Raw genomic sequence first — 16,627 nt, 5'->3', positions numbered from 1 at the left:
GCGCTTCGGCGCGCTAGAAACGATACATCTTAGTACCAAAGCGGAACGAGAAATCCGACAACTATTAATACGTTATGTTGCCCGCCAAGATCTTCGAGAATTTCCATCCAAACCCCTCAACACATCTCTTCATATGGACGACCTCCCACCCACGCAAGCAACCATGCGCGTCCTCATCAGCGGCGCAGGCGTCGCCGGCCCAACACTGGCCTGGTTCCTCGCCCGCACCGGCGCGCGCGTCACCGTCCTCGAAAAGAGCGCCGCCCTCCTCCGCCAGGGCCACAACGTCGACGTCAACTACGGCGCCATCAAGGTCATCCGCAAGATGGGCCTCATCGGCGAGCTCAAGCGCTGGAACACGACGGAGAAGGGCACCAAGCTGATCGACCCGCGCGGCCGCCCCTTCGCGCCCTTCCCCGTCCACCCCGGCGACGGGTTCAACCCGACGTCCGAGTTCGAGGTCCTGCGCGGCGACCTCTCGTGGTTCCTGTACGAGGCGACCAAGGCGCACCCGAACGTGGAGTACCGCTTCGGGGTGACTTCCGAGCGGGTTGTTGAGAACGGTGACGACTGCGTGCGGGTGGAGCTGAGCGGCGGCGAGATGGAGGAGTATGATCTGCTGGTCGCGGCGGACGGGCAGTGGTCCAAGGTGCGGCGGCAGTGCTTCCCGGAGGAGGAGGTGGCTGTGGTTGACAAGGACATGTACGTGGTGTACTCGACGATCCCGCGTGTGGCCAGCGACGATGACTGGTGGAACGTGTTCGTCGGCCTCGGGTCGCGGTGTATCTCGCTGCGTCCCGATCCGCACGGCACCATCCGGGCCATGTTCACGCGGATGCCTCTTGACGACGCGCAGAGGCGGCTGTGGCAGGAGGCAGCGCGGAGCGACAGGAAGACGCAGCAGGAACTCGTCAGGAGGGAATTTGCGGACGCGGGGTGGCAAGCGCCGCGGATCTTGGAGGCGATGGAGGACTCGGAGGACTACTACTTCCAGGCGCTTCAGCAGATCAAGATGAAGAGGTGGTCGACGGGCAGGGTCGTCTGTCTTGGTGATGCGGCGTGGGCGCCGACGCCTTTGACGGGGATGGGCACGTCGTTGGCGATTCAGGGGGCGTATGTGCTCTCGGGCGAGCTGAGCAAGCTTGGAGAGGGGGAGCATCCCAGGAAGGCTCTGGAGGAGTTTGAAGGGAAGTTTAGGAGTTATGTTGATGAGACGCAGCATATCCCGTTCTTCTTCCCTGCTGTTGTGCATCCTGATGTGGCGTGGAAGAGATGGCTGTTCCAGACGTGCGTGGCGGGTGTAGCGAGGGTTGTGGCGAATCCGTGGGTTCAGAAGAAGTTTATACAGGGTACTAATGCCGAGGATACGGATGGGTTCACGTTACCGGAATATGAGAGGTTTGAAGTCGATGGGTTTGCGGGATAACTCGGTCTTGGGAGCCTCAGCGGTTGATAGATTTCTAACAGGGGGTTCTTTCTGAATGCAATGATCTCATCTCATTTAGTAATTCAGTCTCAATGTCATCCTGAACATGTCTGCACTATCTTGTCTTCTCTGGTCTTAGAGCAACTCTTATCAATGTTCACAACGGCCACTTCCCCCTTTTCTTCAAATCCTCTCTTACAGCTCTCCACTGTTGAGCATCAATCCTGTAAACCCACCCAATCACATTCTCATCATAACTCACAGGGCCCTTGGTCTCAATCTCAGCCAAACCCAACGACGCCATCAGCGCCCTCCACGGCTTATTGTCATCAGCCGTCTCAACGCGAACAACTCTACACCCGAGCTCCTCGACCGCGTACTCGACCTTGGCACACAACGTCTCCCGCCCATACCCCTTCCCCCAGTGCCGATGATCGAGCACCACGCCCGTATCAGTAAGATACGGGCGCCCCTGGACACCATCCTCCCCGTCCTCCTGCGCGACGGAGGTGCCGCTGTCGTCTTCGAAGCAGTTGTACCCGCCATTGCCAATGACCTCGCCCGTCTCGCGGAGGACGACTACCATGAAGGCATTCTTGCCCGCGGCGGTCATGGGCTTCCAGCGGTTGATGCGGGCGCGCATGACCTCGGGTGAGAGGCCGGGCTGGACGGCATCAAAGGGCTGATTTTCCGGGGTCGAAAGCAATTTGTAGAGGGCGTCGTCATCTTCGGGGACGGCGCTGCGGATGATGAGGCGCGGTGTGGTGATGGTGTAGGCTTCTTGTGGGAATGGGGCTGCCATGTTGGTGGTTCACGAGGAGGATAGATGGAGTACTAAGTGAGTTGGCTTGAAGTCATGTGGTGGTTTCCTGGTTGATTAAAGATGGTTCTCAAGCACTACTTAAAAGCCGCCCAACGAGAGTATTCATCAACTTGCAGCACCCTTCAAAACACGCTATGCTCGTTGTACTTGGGGAACAGTGACTCATTTTCGAGAGCGTTTGCGACTTGAATTGAGTTTACAGCTGCGGGCACTGGGTTGACATTTTGTCACCTTCCCGATTTGCTGAAGGATCAGTTCCTACATGCGCTAAACTGGCCAGTTGTATGACTCTTCAGCAGTCATCAACACCAACGCACCAACGATAATGCATGCAACTTGCATGTCTGACCACTCAGGAGCGACGGTTGGCTGCATGTAGAATTTGGCCTCAATTTCTTTGTTTAGTGGGTCTTGTTGGCTCTCTAAAGCCCAGAATGACTTGCATTTGCGAGTTGGAGTCGACGCCGACATCGTGAGCTCCAAAACATGCTCTTAAATCATAAGATACAATTGTCTAGTTGCTCATCAAATTTATTGAATCGTCACCGGATTCAGTCTAATAACCCGATCTAAATCAACGTTCAGGGGTTGACAGCTACCTGCGTTGATGATAGGACAGCTGCCAGTGATAAACAAGCTTTTGTCGAACAGAATCCGTGGTGATTTTCACCGTCGACAATACACCGAAGAACATTTCATGCCGTCGAAACCTGAAGGCGGCGGCCAACTATTTGTGACCACCTGGAAGATTCGCAATCTCCGAACGCTAATCAAACGTCTTTGCCCGAGGGTCAATCACGGGGAGAGCCAAAGTATGTATACCTTACTGACCGACCTGGCCCCATAACATTAGAGTTCGTCCTGTCAACTCTTAGTCACCTGCTGAATCGTGATCGTGGGCGACTGATTGTTTCTGGTCCGTGTGAGATGGCCACGACGACCCCACTCAGGCGCATTGAATCTGTCCAGCGATAACCCGGCTCGACGAGGGCGGCAGCGTGAGCAGAGAATAGCAACGCAGGAAGTGCCGCGCATCATCACCAGCCTCAGTCTCGGAGCGTCTTTTTTTCCAGTTACACCAGTGTGACAACTCATTTATCTGCGGTTGAGGCAGACTTGGAGCACAGCAGTAAGAAGGCCCAAGACTCTTCCGCTGACACCGGAAGGCATCTTCATTTGACCAACGACATAGTCTGAGAGTCGCAACAACATCACAATTACTAGGTGAGCTAGAGAGATCCAACAGATGCCAATAGTATTCATGGTCAACATTGTTGGTGAAAGCACTGGGCATGCTATCCACGTGTAATCAATCTCACAAGCAGAGCCGAGATGCAGGAACGACAGCTAATATGGGGCGGCATGTGTCTACCAAGGGACGCTCCGAAGCCCGCGCAGTGTAGGGCTACTTTAGGAAAGGAGGGAGAAGAAGGGAACAGACTTTCTTCGCCAGGCACACGAAGTGCTTCTCCGTCACCCTCTCTCTCCCGCACTCTCACCTCCAGGGCACCAAGGGCGCCGGCCCGTGGTATTTAAGCGTACACTCAAAAGCCAAGAGAGTTGACTAACAGATACAACCAGCATCTTTGATGGGTCAAACGCTGGCCAGATGGTTGTTTCAGCGTCATGCGATGACGCCGTTGTGCCGCAGTCAGCAGGCTTGGTGGTGCTGGACCCTGCGTTTCCATTTGCCCGGGCAACCCTGAAGCGTCCACAAATGCGAGGGAGGGGGGCCTGTACTGCGCTGTCCCGCCTGAATTTTCCCTTCTCGTCCAGCGCAGCGGCGGCGCCCACATCAGCCCAACTCATGTTAACTCCCCACAGCAGCCAATATGGCAGCTCCCGCCCTCAATCTATTAATTCCCCTTAGTGTCGACCTTATCCACGAAGCTTGTCTCAAAGACGACATAACCGACTGAATGAAGGGGGCTCTTCCGAGCAATAGCCTTCCCCGATCCACTGTGCTGCGCAGGGCAGCGAAGCTTGTGTTGGGACTGGAGCACTGTGGGAACAGGACGGAAACAACATGGTCGACATCACCAGGTCTCGACCAACTTTTTTCCAGCGAGATCCATCGTATCCAGCATCAATCATGGGGCAGTGGTCTGGAACGAACATGTTCCGACATCAGGGAGGCTCCGCTGGTCTAAATACGCGAAGAGGGCGAAGCTGCAAGCGAAGAGAACGACGCCGCCTGCCAGGCGTGCCCGTTGGACTCCTGAGCGTTACGCATCCGTCTCAGACCCGCTGGGAGGCCCGTCTGAACTTTTTTGGCAGGCCGTACGGGAAAAGCTGCCATCGGAGGTTCGCCGCCGCCCGCCCTCTCACGCTCAGCACGTGTGGTGGTGTAGGTGCCATTGGGGAGACATTGCGACTGGGCGGCGCTCTTCAGCGAAGTCGCAGTCCTTTGCCTGGAAATAAGGCCCAGTCCAGTCCGTTATGGTCCATCTCAAAAGGGGCCTGAAACGCGGGTGCAGCCCCGTTTTCGTCTGGACTCCCAGCGACATCTGCCCATTTCCCTACTGCGGTATGGGAATTGGCCCTCCTCCCCCCGGCTGCGAGGCCACAGCCAACGCAACCTTGCGGCGGGAACGGGAAAGCCCTGTCCGCCCTGTCGCCTCGAGCCTAAACATCCCCTGCTTTTGCCTGTCTTCAGCCACTGGCACGCAGAGCAAGGTTGGAAGTGTGTGTGTGTGTGTAGATGGCCCCCCCACGGAGAAGACTCGGTCTTGGACACCACCACCAAACCACCGCTGAAGGGGGGGCACGCCTCCACCCGCGTACGCCTCCGTATCCACCGCCATCTCCACCCACGCGACGGCATCCGTTCCAGAAGATCGTCGGAGCTGCGGAGAGGATCTGTGCTTGAGGTTGCTTTTTGATGTCCTTTTGGCGCATCTTGGCTGGAAATACTTGCAGGTGAGAAACAGCATGAGGCTGGCAATGCTGGCTCGAATCCACTCCCGCAGCACCCCCCAACATCGTCATCCATGGTACGAAATTCGACCGGACGAGAGCGCTGTGGAGAGCGGTTCCTGACGGCGCTGCATCGTCCACCTGGTCCTTCGCGAAAGCAGACAGGGACTGGCCGAAGCTTTGCCCATCACCAAAGCGCTTACACATTTCTCTCCTTCAGGCTTCACTTGCAAAACCATGCTCACCACCACCACCCCCCCTTCCCCCCTGTCGAAACAAGCTCTACCCTTGAAGCACCTCCTCTTGTCATCGCCAAAAAGGGGAGGGTCAGAGAGGGAACTCAACGGGCAACCATGTCGACCGCCGTTATAAAACTTTATAGGCCTCGCTCTTCGGGTAAAACGCAGGCCTCCCTGTGCTCTTCCCGTTTGGATCGCTCGCTCACACTTTCCTTTCGTCGAATTATTCCCAGCCGGTCTGTTTACACTTCTCTTCGGCCCAATACCTCTTTCGTTCTCTTCAACGGTGCTGGACACAATTGTCTTGTAATTCAACTTTTTTGATTTTTATATTCTTTTTCGATTCTTTTTCGTGAAGCAAATTCAACCATGTCTACCTCTATGAAGGCGTTGGTCACCTCCGCCTTGTTGGCGGTGGCTTCGGCTCAGGGTGTTATCCTCAAAGCCCAGGGCAAGGGCGCCGCCAGTCTGCCTCTTCAAGGTAAGTCGTGATGGAAGAAAGAAAAAGATGGGAAACGGGGGTAAAGAGGAACGGGGAACAGTGGGCTAACACAGCCCCCGACAGTCGACACGAAGAAGGCCGATGCGAACATCATCAACACCAAGGAGATCACCGACAACGCTGTCAACGAGTGCGGTCGTACCATCCTCGCCGGCAACATCGACATCGGCGAGAACACCGAGAACCAGCTGATCGCAAAGACCGTCACGCAGGTCACCAAGGGCAGCACCGTCGATGTCCAGATCGCCCAGGTCAACCAGGACGGCTCGGGACCGTACACCTGCGACATGGACCTGACCAGCAACGCCAACGGTGCCACCGGCCAGACGAAGCTCCAGGTCCAGGAGGGCCAGCCGCAGAACGGCATCATCAACCTCAAGGTCACCATGCCCCAGGACATGGCCTGTGTAGGAGGTACGTCGTCACTCAACCTCACATCTTGACACCGGAATGAGTACTAACACGCACCAGCCTCCACCGGAGACGTCTGCACTGTCCGCTGCTTCAACGCCGCCGCCGCCGGCCCCTTCGGCGGCTGCTTCGCCGTCCAGCAGACCGACACCACCCCCAAGCAAAACACCCCCCAGAACATCGCCACCGCGCAGACCCTCGAGAACGTCCTCACCCAGGTCCAGCAGAACGCCAAGGACCTCCCCGCCGCCGTCAAGTCAAACCAGGAGGCCAAGACCCAGGACGAGCAGGGCGTCACCGCCATCAAGGAGATCCTCGGCAACAACGCCACCCAGTCCGCCGCCGGTCCTGCCGGAAACGCCGCCGGGGGCAACACGGGTAACAACAACAACAACGGCGGCGGCAACAGGAAGAACAACGGCAACAACGCTAACAACGGCGGAGCCACCCGCGGCGGCGGCGCTGCCAAGGCCGGCAAGAACAACGGGGCCAACGCCAACAACGGCGGCGGCAACGCGAACAACAACGCCGCGACGGGAGGCAACAACAACAACAACGGAGCCGCGACCCAGGGAGGCGGTGCCGCCAAGGCCGGTAACAACGCCGGAGCCAACGCCAACAACGGCGGCGGCGCCACGAACAACGCCGCGACGGGCGGCAACGGTGGAGGCAACGGGGGCAACCGCGGCGGCCGCCAGAACAACAACAACAACAACGCCAACAACAAGCGCGATGAGTTCCGTGCGCGCGTTGCTAGGAGGCACCTCGCTCCCCAGAACTAGGGGGTCAAAGAGAATGAAGAGGGGGAGCTGGGTCGTCTGTGGCCCGGTTCTGTTGTTAATGGGCTTTTACATCCACAAAGGCCCAATGTTGTTGAAGATGAAGACTTAGCTGTTGTTACACCATATCCCATATTACCTTTTTGGTTGATTAGTTTAGCGAAATAAATCTTGAGAAAGAGCTTTTGAAAGCGTGTGTGCTGAGTGTCCAGGGAGAGGAGATGTTCTGAACGTTTTCCGTCCTGTACTTGATTTAGATGATGTAAGATATTCTTAGAGAAAACCACAGAAAAAAGAACTAAACTTATGGAACATTCGTTGATATGGGCACTGTTCACAGAGTGCTGGTGTGAAGAGACTCTTCTTCTTGGGATGAGATTAGAGCGTGGGGTGTATCGTCGGACAAAATGGAATGCCGGGGTAAAGGGGCTCGGGTGCCGAGACGTCACCCGAGGTTGCTCGGATGAGCAGTGCAGAAGGCCTTTCTTGCGTGTTTCATTATAGTTGATGACTTGTTGAGTGCAGGATGAGACCGCTCAGGGGTGATGAAGTTGGAAAGCACCACTCCAGCGGTGCCCTCTTCAGTCCAAACACGGCTCGTTAATGCTGGATGTCTTTCTTCTAGCTTCCGAGCTTTGATATTTGTAGTTTGCTCCGATATATGACAGTATAGTGTGATTTCGAAAGCCTCATGTTTTCAACCACGCAAATGGTCTGGGAGCATGTGTCTTGAGGTTTTGGTGATGAGAGACCTGAGGATGTTTAAGCTACCCCTACTTCTTAGATGATGTTGATATGGATGATGCTGTTCGTCTAGAGCTATAACATAGTATTATTACCAGAAGAATAATCACAAAGTACTAGAACCTCTGTATAGCAGTACTCGGTGAGTACGAAGGTACATACATGAAGATTCGTCGCTTGTGGGGCCCCTGAAGAGCATAGTTGGCCAGTGCAGGTATTCCTGGCATGAAGACGATTCAAGAAATCTTCTCATTGGGGTGGCTGCAGATTAGAAGAGAATCACGGTATCGTGGAATTTATAGTGATCGTCTGAAGGGGGCAAAGACAATGCTGACAATACTGCGTAGAACAAACGTGCCAAGCCTACTTCCGAGAGCGGGACAACCGGAAGCTTTAAAATAAAACACTTGGGCGCGTAGGCGAGTCCAGATCTTGTAAACCTAACCCAATAGTCTGGCTACCTTCACGGGCGGGGCTAGTGAGAAGTGACTTCAAGAGCTGCTCTTCGTCAATTCCTTGACGCCACAGCATGCAGCAGTCCCCATCGCTAGATAACTCTGAGATCTTGGGCTTTCTCATTCGTCTCCGTCGTTGTCGTTCGCAATCACGAACGTGTTCACCCTCATCTTATGCCAGTGAACAAACTAACTTATCGTACGTTTGACTCGCAATAGGTTTGATCTTAGTGAAGAACATCAACTTCGCAGAACGCATGATCTGTCACTTGCGTACGTTCCTGGAGGGCACTTATGCCATAATATGATTCAATAGCGACTCAAAATATATGGCTTGTTTTGAATACCACGTAGAACAGTCAAAGGCCCGAACAAGGTGAAGCGTTCTGAGTATACCTGTCAGCACAAGCCTCAGTTTCAGATGGTTGCATTCAAGACTTTGGTCTTCCTGACGCGACGATCGTCGACGAGTTCGAAAACACAGAAATGGTCCTCACCAAATCTCTTACATGCCTTCAATCAAAAAAGCGGCGAAAACGCGGCAAAATGCAATGCGACTGTGGTTTGCATGAGGTTCAATCGTAGCTTACGTTAGCTGCCAGTGAGATTAAAAGCGAATCCAAGTGATGGCCCTAAGACTCTGCCATCTTTTGTTGTCACCTGCTCTCCTCTGACGTTCCTATCTTGAACTTATCCTTGATTGATCATGTACGAATAAGACGAAGAATGCGAGTTTGCAGCAAGGTCATGGGGACTCGAAATTTGAAACTTGTTGTTAGAGTCTCCTTGTCAACGTCGACTCGGGGATTTACGGCCCTCATCGAAGCAATCTTCTTTCCTATCATTCTCAATTTCTGCACCAGCCGCGTGAATTTTAGCCACGCAACCCTAGTGTTGTAAGTCTTTTCACTTTGGGTCAACGTATTTCCTCTGACATTGGTAAATCTAAAACACTCCGTCGTCTTGTTGAGATTGCTCTCTACGTGGGGAGCGCGCCTGATTTTGATATAATTCCAGCACTTACCGTTCATCTGTCGATACAGAACCACAATTTGGGAGACAGTTCAGACTCTAGTTGCTCCTGACTTCAAGTCCTATTATCGTGAGTCACAGGCGCGATTACCCTTAGTGCGAGCTCTTCGCCCCGCTCATATGAACTTCATTATTTTGAGTCAGCGGCCGTCGTCATCCTTTCCTAACGGTTGGAACGCATCTGCAACGAATAAGCAAATAATGAGCAGATTTCATCACAACATTTTATCTGTGTATATCCACTTTCAGTACTATATACCCGTGGTCTTAGTCTTGGAAATCGGGAAGCAGGGACCTGCTGCGTCCGTTCAGAAATTCCATGTGGCAACAAAGACGATACAAGGAGTTCATATTTAGATGACAGCATTAAATCAAATATTCTGAATGTTGATATGTCTTTCTTACTTCGAACGTTTCTAGTATCATTTACTACAAGTCTAACTTGGCATGCCATCGACATAACTTGCAAGCCTCCGCCGAGCTATGTGCGGCATCCTTCAGGCGAGGAACGGCACTGTTCTACGTAATGCAACATGCCAGGCTTAACCTCGTTCCTGAGACTAGTATTGTTCTATCACCTTCTATCATCTCCATGAAACGTCACTTCTAGCAAAGTATTCCAATGGCGATGTCTGGCAGACGGGTGTTTTAATGCAATAATACGTCCCTGCCCAACCTTGAACGTCTGGAATCTGGGGAATAACGGAGGCAATAATTAGATCAGCCACATCGAACTTCAACCTGCATTGGCTATTCGCGACCGTTGAGAGGGAGGCGCAGTACCCCTTTTGTAGCTTGTTCTCTGGCTCTGCAGCATGGAGATCTTCATCATCCATTGTACTTCAAGAGCGGGAAGATCTTACGTACAAAAAATAAACTCGGAACGACAGTCTATACTTAAGGTGGCTGCGAATTTGTTATCGCGTGATTTAGCCAACCCTCTCCCAACATGCCTGACTTTAAACCTCATCATTAGTTGATACTTTTATTTGAGTGATCCTTTCCTTCGCTAGGCCCTGCGGAAGCTTGACTGCCTGCTTGACAATTTGGGATGAAGTATTAGAATGGGATTTGAACGGTCCCTCCTCGGTTCCCATGGGTTATTCTACGCCTATGCACAATATGTAGTGGAGAGGGACAGCCAGTCGTTGATTGAAGACTGTATCACGTTGACCTAGCCAGAGGGGTACATTTCATCAAATGCGACCTATCAGCAGGTTATATCAATACTTCAAATACGAAAGTTTGCTTGTGGGATCGATTTCTCTATCGACGCTTATGTTTGTTACATTCTAACCAAGCGCTTTTGTAGTACGTTACGTTCCTACAAAACAATGACGTTGGACGGGTACTATCTCAAAGACTTGCGTGATGCTTACTATTTAAAGAAATCAGTGGCTAGATGAGGTGAGTATTGTCAACAGACCCGAGATGAAGTTTACTGCATTCTTCTGTTGCAGCCCGCATTCTGCAGAGTACATATCGTATCCGTGCTTCAAAGCTCAAAACAACTCCTGGTAATAGAGCCAACAGAACATTCCGTAAGAAGAATCCTGCAGTTACGGAATAGACACACAAAGCCCAGAAGAATGGGGCACATCTAAATGAGCGTAATGTTAGGCCTCTGACATGCTTGTGCGCGTGATTGCCCTTTTCAGAGAGTGATCAAATCTGTACACTTCTTATATAGAAAGACAGGCATGAAGTGGCCGTTGTTGATGGGTTGGCATCGCTATATGACTTGCGCTTTCCGCGTGTGTCTACTGAACAGGCATTACCAAGTCTGAGGCATCACGAGTCCACGACAGGACAGAAGATACAGCCAAGCCATGATTCTCGAAGACCTACGTATTTAAGAACAAGACGTGTCTGTGGTGACATGGCCCATGGCAAATCGAACCTCGCAAAGCATCAGTAGCTGGGCTTGCAAACCAACCGAGACTGCCTATGATCATGATTTCATGTACGGTCGACCTGTTACTAGCTACGCTGTCTCGATTATGAAAGGTTATCTGCTCTACCTGTGGTCCTTGATCAACTTCGTCTGAGTATATGGCAATACGTGAAGAATAGTCGGTATGTATGACTCTTTCAACTACTGTGAATCATGCAGACAATTAGCGACAACAAAACACCACCACCGAAGAGGCTTGATATGAGCCAAACGCACAGATAAATATGACCCCTACATCAGCCTGTCTGTCAATCTCGGGCCGAAAGCGAGGAGAATGTCTTAAGTATTTTGAGCCCAGGTTAATCCCGTAAATATCCAGTCTAAGCAATCTAAAATGACACTCGGCGGAAGGAAACAACAGCTGCTGCGTGCACTGACCGCCGAATTCATGAATTTCCAGAGGCGATGCCGAGGAAACGTAGCTGAAAGACGACGAGCCGGGCTACAGCGACGACCAGACGACCACAGAGTCCTTGCCCCTTAAATAGAACCCTCCCAGATAGTCTGCTCCGTGATCCCAAACAGCAGACAATATGCCGATATTTCTTCGTCTGCATCTGAATGCGGGGTCCTACCTCTTTCGCCATACTCAATGTGCCCAGGTTTTCTGCCCTCAAGATTGAATGCTGCCTCTCTTGTTGTCGCGCACACCGGTGAAAAACTATTGAGTATTCGCAGGCGGGATAGATAAAGAAAGACGACCAAATTTTCAGATATGAGCGAGGTTTCCTTATGCGTCATGGAATCGTAAATGCATTGTTCAGATGTCAGACGTACGAGTGCATAGCGCGACTCATCGACAAGGGGGAAATTCCGAACTTACGATTTGCCCTTCTCCGCTTGTCGAACTCCTGAAGGCGGGGTTAAGTACCAGGAAACCTCACAGACAGTGTACCATGAACATGTGATTCATCATCAGACCGCTAACATGTAGAGGTCTTATTTCACGACGAGTTTAGCAGACCAAGCCCCAGAAATTCAGTCCGGCGCCATCATGAAGTACTGTGCTTGATACATCTGTACGTTGACGAGACATCTTTGACATATTTTTTCTCGGGATACGAAGAAATTAAGCGAGAGAGAGACTGACTGAAGAGATACAAAGCACATCGTACAGTGTCGTCATCTAACCTTCTCTGAGCCTTATCTAGTGTGGAGGTAGACCGGGGGCAGTGTCAATAACCCTCAAGAAAATGAGCAGCGGAACAGATTGCTCTCTGCCTCAAATGACATCTGACTTGGTCCTGATGTGGCATTAAATTTATCTTACAGACTTTCGCTATTATATTCATCAATAAGCCTCGCGGGGGCACGACTATGGTACCCATCGTCGAATGCCTGCACCGAGGGGGGGCAAGTATATGTAGAGAGAAAAGTCCAACTCGGAGTGGAGCCACAAATCCTTCATCAAAACGCCTTTGATGATGCTTGATCAAAGATTTGAATGACCTTCTTCCGCTTCATCATTCGTGGAAGCGCGCTTCAGACGGCTGTCGCTGAAATTCAAGGTGTATCTGCAACGACCCGCGCCTTTTCTGTCGTCCTATGATTGACCCAATACACAATCAAGATGTACGTCGAATTTGGTAGGTAGACTAACTGAGATCTCGCCAGTATCGACCAAGCAAAGCAGATGATCAACACCCAAGGGATCAGAACTTCGAACCATCAAGACCAGAAATGGACGGCTATTCGGGTTTGCGTTGTAAATCTTAAATCTTTCTCACAGGCGATTGATATAATTCGGAGCAAGTTCAAGCTACGTCTATATCCATTTCAGGATGTTCGAGTCCTTAGACACCGCTTGACGCGGCCCATCGTTTGTCTAACAAAAACGCCGACACGGTTCTGATGCCTCGCGGCTGTCTTCGTAGCCATATAAAATGAAACGATCCCTCGAAGCATTTCGGATTATTAATGCTTTCTCGTTGAGACGCAGTAAATTGAGATTCGGGATGCTGCAGGCTGTTGATCCAGCTTCGCTCCACTTCAATCTACGGGGGCGGCCGGCGCGGGCCAGAGCATATTGTTCGCATTCTTCCAAGTTTCGTCCTTTACTTATTCATTCGGAATGAGCGTCAGACAGTCATTTCCAACAGAGATGGTGTGATTCGGAGCCAACCAGGTGCTACGTACTACCTCCTACCCATCGGAATGCCCATATTGGTCGGCGGGCTCACGCTTCGTTGAGAGCAGTTCAGAACAGCGAGAGGCTCCATAGCAGCCATCACGGCGAAGCAAGTCGTATTACTGAGAGACATCTGCTACCATTCCACCAAGCCTTAAATAGAAAACACCCTCTCTAGACAAGATCCGCTCCTCGAGAGAGGACTCACAGCGCCAAGCGCCCAGACCTCAATACTGAGGAGATTCAGACGACACCATGCCAAGTCATAAGACATAAGGCGTGACTGGATCTGATGCCCAGGGTATATAATGGATGAACAAGTCGTGATTAGTGTTATACCAGACAATGGGGGTCTTCAAAGGCAAGCAAGACGGAGCCATGCCACCTATCCCGAGCCCTCCTGACACCACCTCACTCCCCAAGAAACGTCTCCCTCCTTTCAGGGCCAAAGCTTACTACTTCTCGCTTATTGTCATTGAATACTTGAAGGACAGCCAACGATGACAGCGCTCGAGCGGCGAGTTGAAGCGTTCACGACTACTCGGACACTGTCACGTGTGCCTGCTGACAACCCGCGTCTCGTCAACCGTAATGTTCATCGTCTCAGATCTACCGAACAACAAATCTGGCGCCTGAAATGGTCTTCCTGTCTTGAATAAGACTTACTTATAGGTATGAAAGACGCCGCTCAGGAACACGTCGACAGGCACCATGACACAAGCCACACCCCACCCCCAAGAAGAAATCTCTAAGAACAGAGTCAATTTCTATACAAACCACATCCCTCTATCCCAAAACTCTACTACTACAACTTCGCCCTCCCCTTCTTCCCCTGCTCCATACTCCTCCCCACAAGCTCCCACGCAAACTCCGCCAGCGGGCCGCGCGTGACCGCATACCGCTTCGCCTGCTCGCTGCTCGCCTGCCCCTGCGCCGCCCGCGCCGCGATCCCCTGCAGCACCGCCGACAGCCGGAACACGTTGAACGCCATGCCCCAGTTGAGCTCCGGCGCCGGGTCCCACCCGGCCTCGGCGCCGTACCACCCCACGATCTCCTCCACGCTCGGCAGCCCCGGCGTCGCGCCCGCGAGGAACCCCTCGTGCGCGTACACGCCCGAGTTGCCGCGCGAGGCCGTGAAGTACGGCGTCAGGAAGTTGCAGAGGTCCGAGAGCGGGTGGCCTACTGTTGACATCTCCCAGCTGTGTTGCCTTTCTGTTAGCTTTGGTTCTGTATCCAACCGTATGGGCAACTTACTCGAGAACCCCAATCACCCGCGCCTCCGTCTTATGAAACACAATATTATCAATCTTGAAATCCCCATGGATCAACGTGCCCCGATCCCTCGGCTGCGCCGCCTTATCCTTAAAAAACCCAATCATCTCCCCAAAATGCGGTAAATCCCCCACCCTCTCCCCGGTCTCCCGATCCTCCGCCGCCGCCTGGCTCTCGCAAATCGTCGTCCACGTCGCAATCTGCCGATCGTAAAACCCGTCCCGCTTCCCGTACCCCTCCAACCCGACGCTCTTCGGGTCGACGCGGTGCAGCCTCGCAAGCGTCTGCGTCGCCGCGCGCCACAGCGCCTTGCGCTCCGCCGGGTCCGCGACCTCCGGCATCGCCGCGTCCTCGAAGATGCGCCCGTCGAGGAACTCCATGATGTAGAACGGCGTGCCGACGACGGCGTCGTCCTCGCACAGGCACAGCGCGCGCGGGACGGGCACGTCCGTCGGCTCGAGGGCGTGGATGATGCGGTGCTCGCGCTCGACCTTGTGCGCCGCCTTGGAGAGCAGCTTGCCGGGCGGCTTCTTGCGCAGGACGTAGCGCTTCGAGGTCGCGGAGGTGAGTTGGTAGGTCGGGTTGGACTGGCCGAAGCCGAACTGTGGCGCGGAGGAGGGTCAGCGGGAGGACATGAGGTATGGAGGGAGGGGGAGAGGTGGTGCTCGAGGATTGGGAATGGGCTCATGAAAGGGATCGGCGACCGCAATTGCGTACCTGCTTGATATCAATCGGCGTCTTGATCTCCGGGACGTTCTTCTCAATGTACCGCTCCAGCGCCGCCTGGTCAATCGGATGCCTCACGCGTCCCGCCATCTCGTCGACCGTCTGCTGTTGGAGCTTCCTGGGAGCTGCTAGTTGGGCCTGTGTCGTCACTGCTGCTCACTCGGCAACTTGTCTTCGCGATTCGTCGTAGGTAAGCAGGCTCCAAAAATTTGAAGACAGGGCGATGTCGCTGCTTAATGTAACAAACCCCAGAAGCGCAATTGGATGGCTGTTCGGACAAGAATCCCGGATACTGGGAACCTTCTTTTTTCCCCTGGTCCCCCTTTGCCGGCCGTTTTGCGTATCCAGCCTCGGCTGCTGCCCAGCAAAATACAGTGACAGACACCTCTAGCGTGCCTTTGCTTATGCGAAAAGAGTCGGTCGGACGCGCCGCGGGTCGGATTTCCCAGGTCCAGAGACATGCCGAGGTCCACCGGCCTGGAGCTCCCACCGCGCTGAGCTAAAGAGCGGGGGAAAGCACCACTGACCACTGCCAGGGCCCCAGCAGGCAAGCTTCCCCCAGGTTTGGGGAGGGAGGGGAGACACCGACCACTGACTGGAGCTGACCGACCGCCAGCCAGACGACGGGACTGGTCGACGACAACGACGAGCCACGAGTGCGGAGGCGGGTCTCGATAGCCGTACCCGACCGAGCCCAGCGCCTTCGTTGACAATCATTCGACGACCCAAAAAAAGCCTCCTCCTGCTGGTCCCCGGTCCCTTGCGGCAACGCTCGTGGTCCAGCCTCAAGCCAATGCCGCTGCCCGTTTGTCGACCTTTTTGAGTCAGGCCCGCGGCGTCGATTGGTCGTCGCGTCCACGAGGACAGACCTTACGGGCCGTCCCTTTTCGCGACGACAATGCATTCACTGGAGCAGACATGTGCGTCATTCGCTCCGCAAAGGTTCACGTCGAACAAGGTGATATCTGACATGTAAGTAATTCAATATAGTTTGTAGATTGCTCGCAAAGATCAAATAGTCGTAAAGCCCGTGTTTCTCTCCCAATTCCGAATCCGGCGACGGATTGCCAGGAAACCTCAGTCTATCCCCATCAAGCCATAGAAGCGTAAGGTTGAGAAGAAAAAAGGGGTAATAGTTTGAGAAGGCGTAAAAATATAATCTTCAATCATTCTTCTTTGTCCCGTACATCAGATGCGCCACTGCTGGCCCTTCATTTTTC

At 53.2% G+C, this 16,627-nt stretch overlaps 4 protein-coding genes across 4 annotated transcripts; 2 read left to right on the top strand and 2 right to left on the bottom strand.

Annotated features, from left to right (window-relative positions):
• Positions 1-163: 163 nt before the first annotated feature.
• On the top strand, positions 164-1,426 carry CGGC5_v000960 (Uncharacterized protein; the record flags this gene model as incomplete). Its single annotated transcript, XM_032019961.1, has 1 exon — positions 164-1,426. The coding sequence occupies one exon, from the start codon at positions 164-166 to the stop codon at positions 1,424-1,426; it is 1,263 nt and encodes a 420-aa protein (XP_031882859.1).
• Positions 1,427-1,583: 157 nt separating this feature from the next.
• Positions 1,584-2,228, bottom strand: CGGC5_v000959 (putative N-acetyltransferase p20; the record flags this gene model as incomplete). Its single annotated transcript, XM_032019962.1, has 1 exon — positions 1,584-2,228. The coding sequence occupies one exon, from the start codon at positions 2,226-2,228 to the stop codon at positions 1,584-1,586; it is 645 nt and encodes a 214-aa protein (XP_031882858.1).
• A 3,545-nt stretch (positions 2,229-5,773) lies between these two features.
• Positions 5,774-7,099, top strand: CGGC5_v000958 (uncharacterized protein; the record flags this gene model as incomplete). The annotated part of the gene is made up of 3 exons (XM_032019963.1): positions 5,774-5,885; positions 5,970-6,320; positions 6,378-7,099. The coding sequence occupies 3 exons, from the start codon at positions 5,774-5,776 to the stop codon at positions 7,097-7,099; spliced, it is 1,185 nt and encodes a 394-aa protein (XP_031882861.1).
• A 7,115-nt stretch (positions 7,100-14,214) lies between these two features.
• On the bottom strand, positions 14,215-15,497 carry CGGC5_v000957 (Acyl-CoA dehydrogenase family member 11; the record flags this gene model as incomplete). The annotated part of the gene is made up of 3 exons (XM_032019964.1): positions 14,215-14,608; positions 14,664-15,283; positions 15,399-15,497. The coding sequence occupies 3 exons, from the start codon at positions 15,495-15,497 to the stop codon at positions 14,215-14,217; spliced, it is 1,113 nt and encodes a 370-aa protein (XP_031882860.1).
• Positions 15,498-16,627: the final 1,130 nt, after the last annotated feature.

The sequence above is a fragment of the Colletotrichum fructicola genome (genome assembly GCF_000319635.2).
Source record: "Colletotrichum fructicola Nara gc5 chromosome Unknown KSG_Nara_v1_contig01, whole genome shotgun sequence".
NCBI classification, from domain to species: domain Eukaryota; kingdom Fungi; phylum Ascomycota; class Sordariomycetes; order Glomerellales; family Glomerellaceae; genus Colletotrichum; species Colletotrichum fructicola.
Note: the sequence above shows the minus strand (reverse complement) of the source record. Positions and strands in the feature narration are given on the sequence as shown.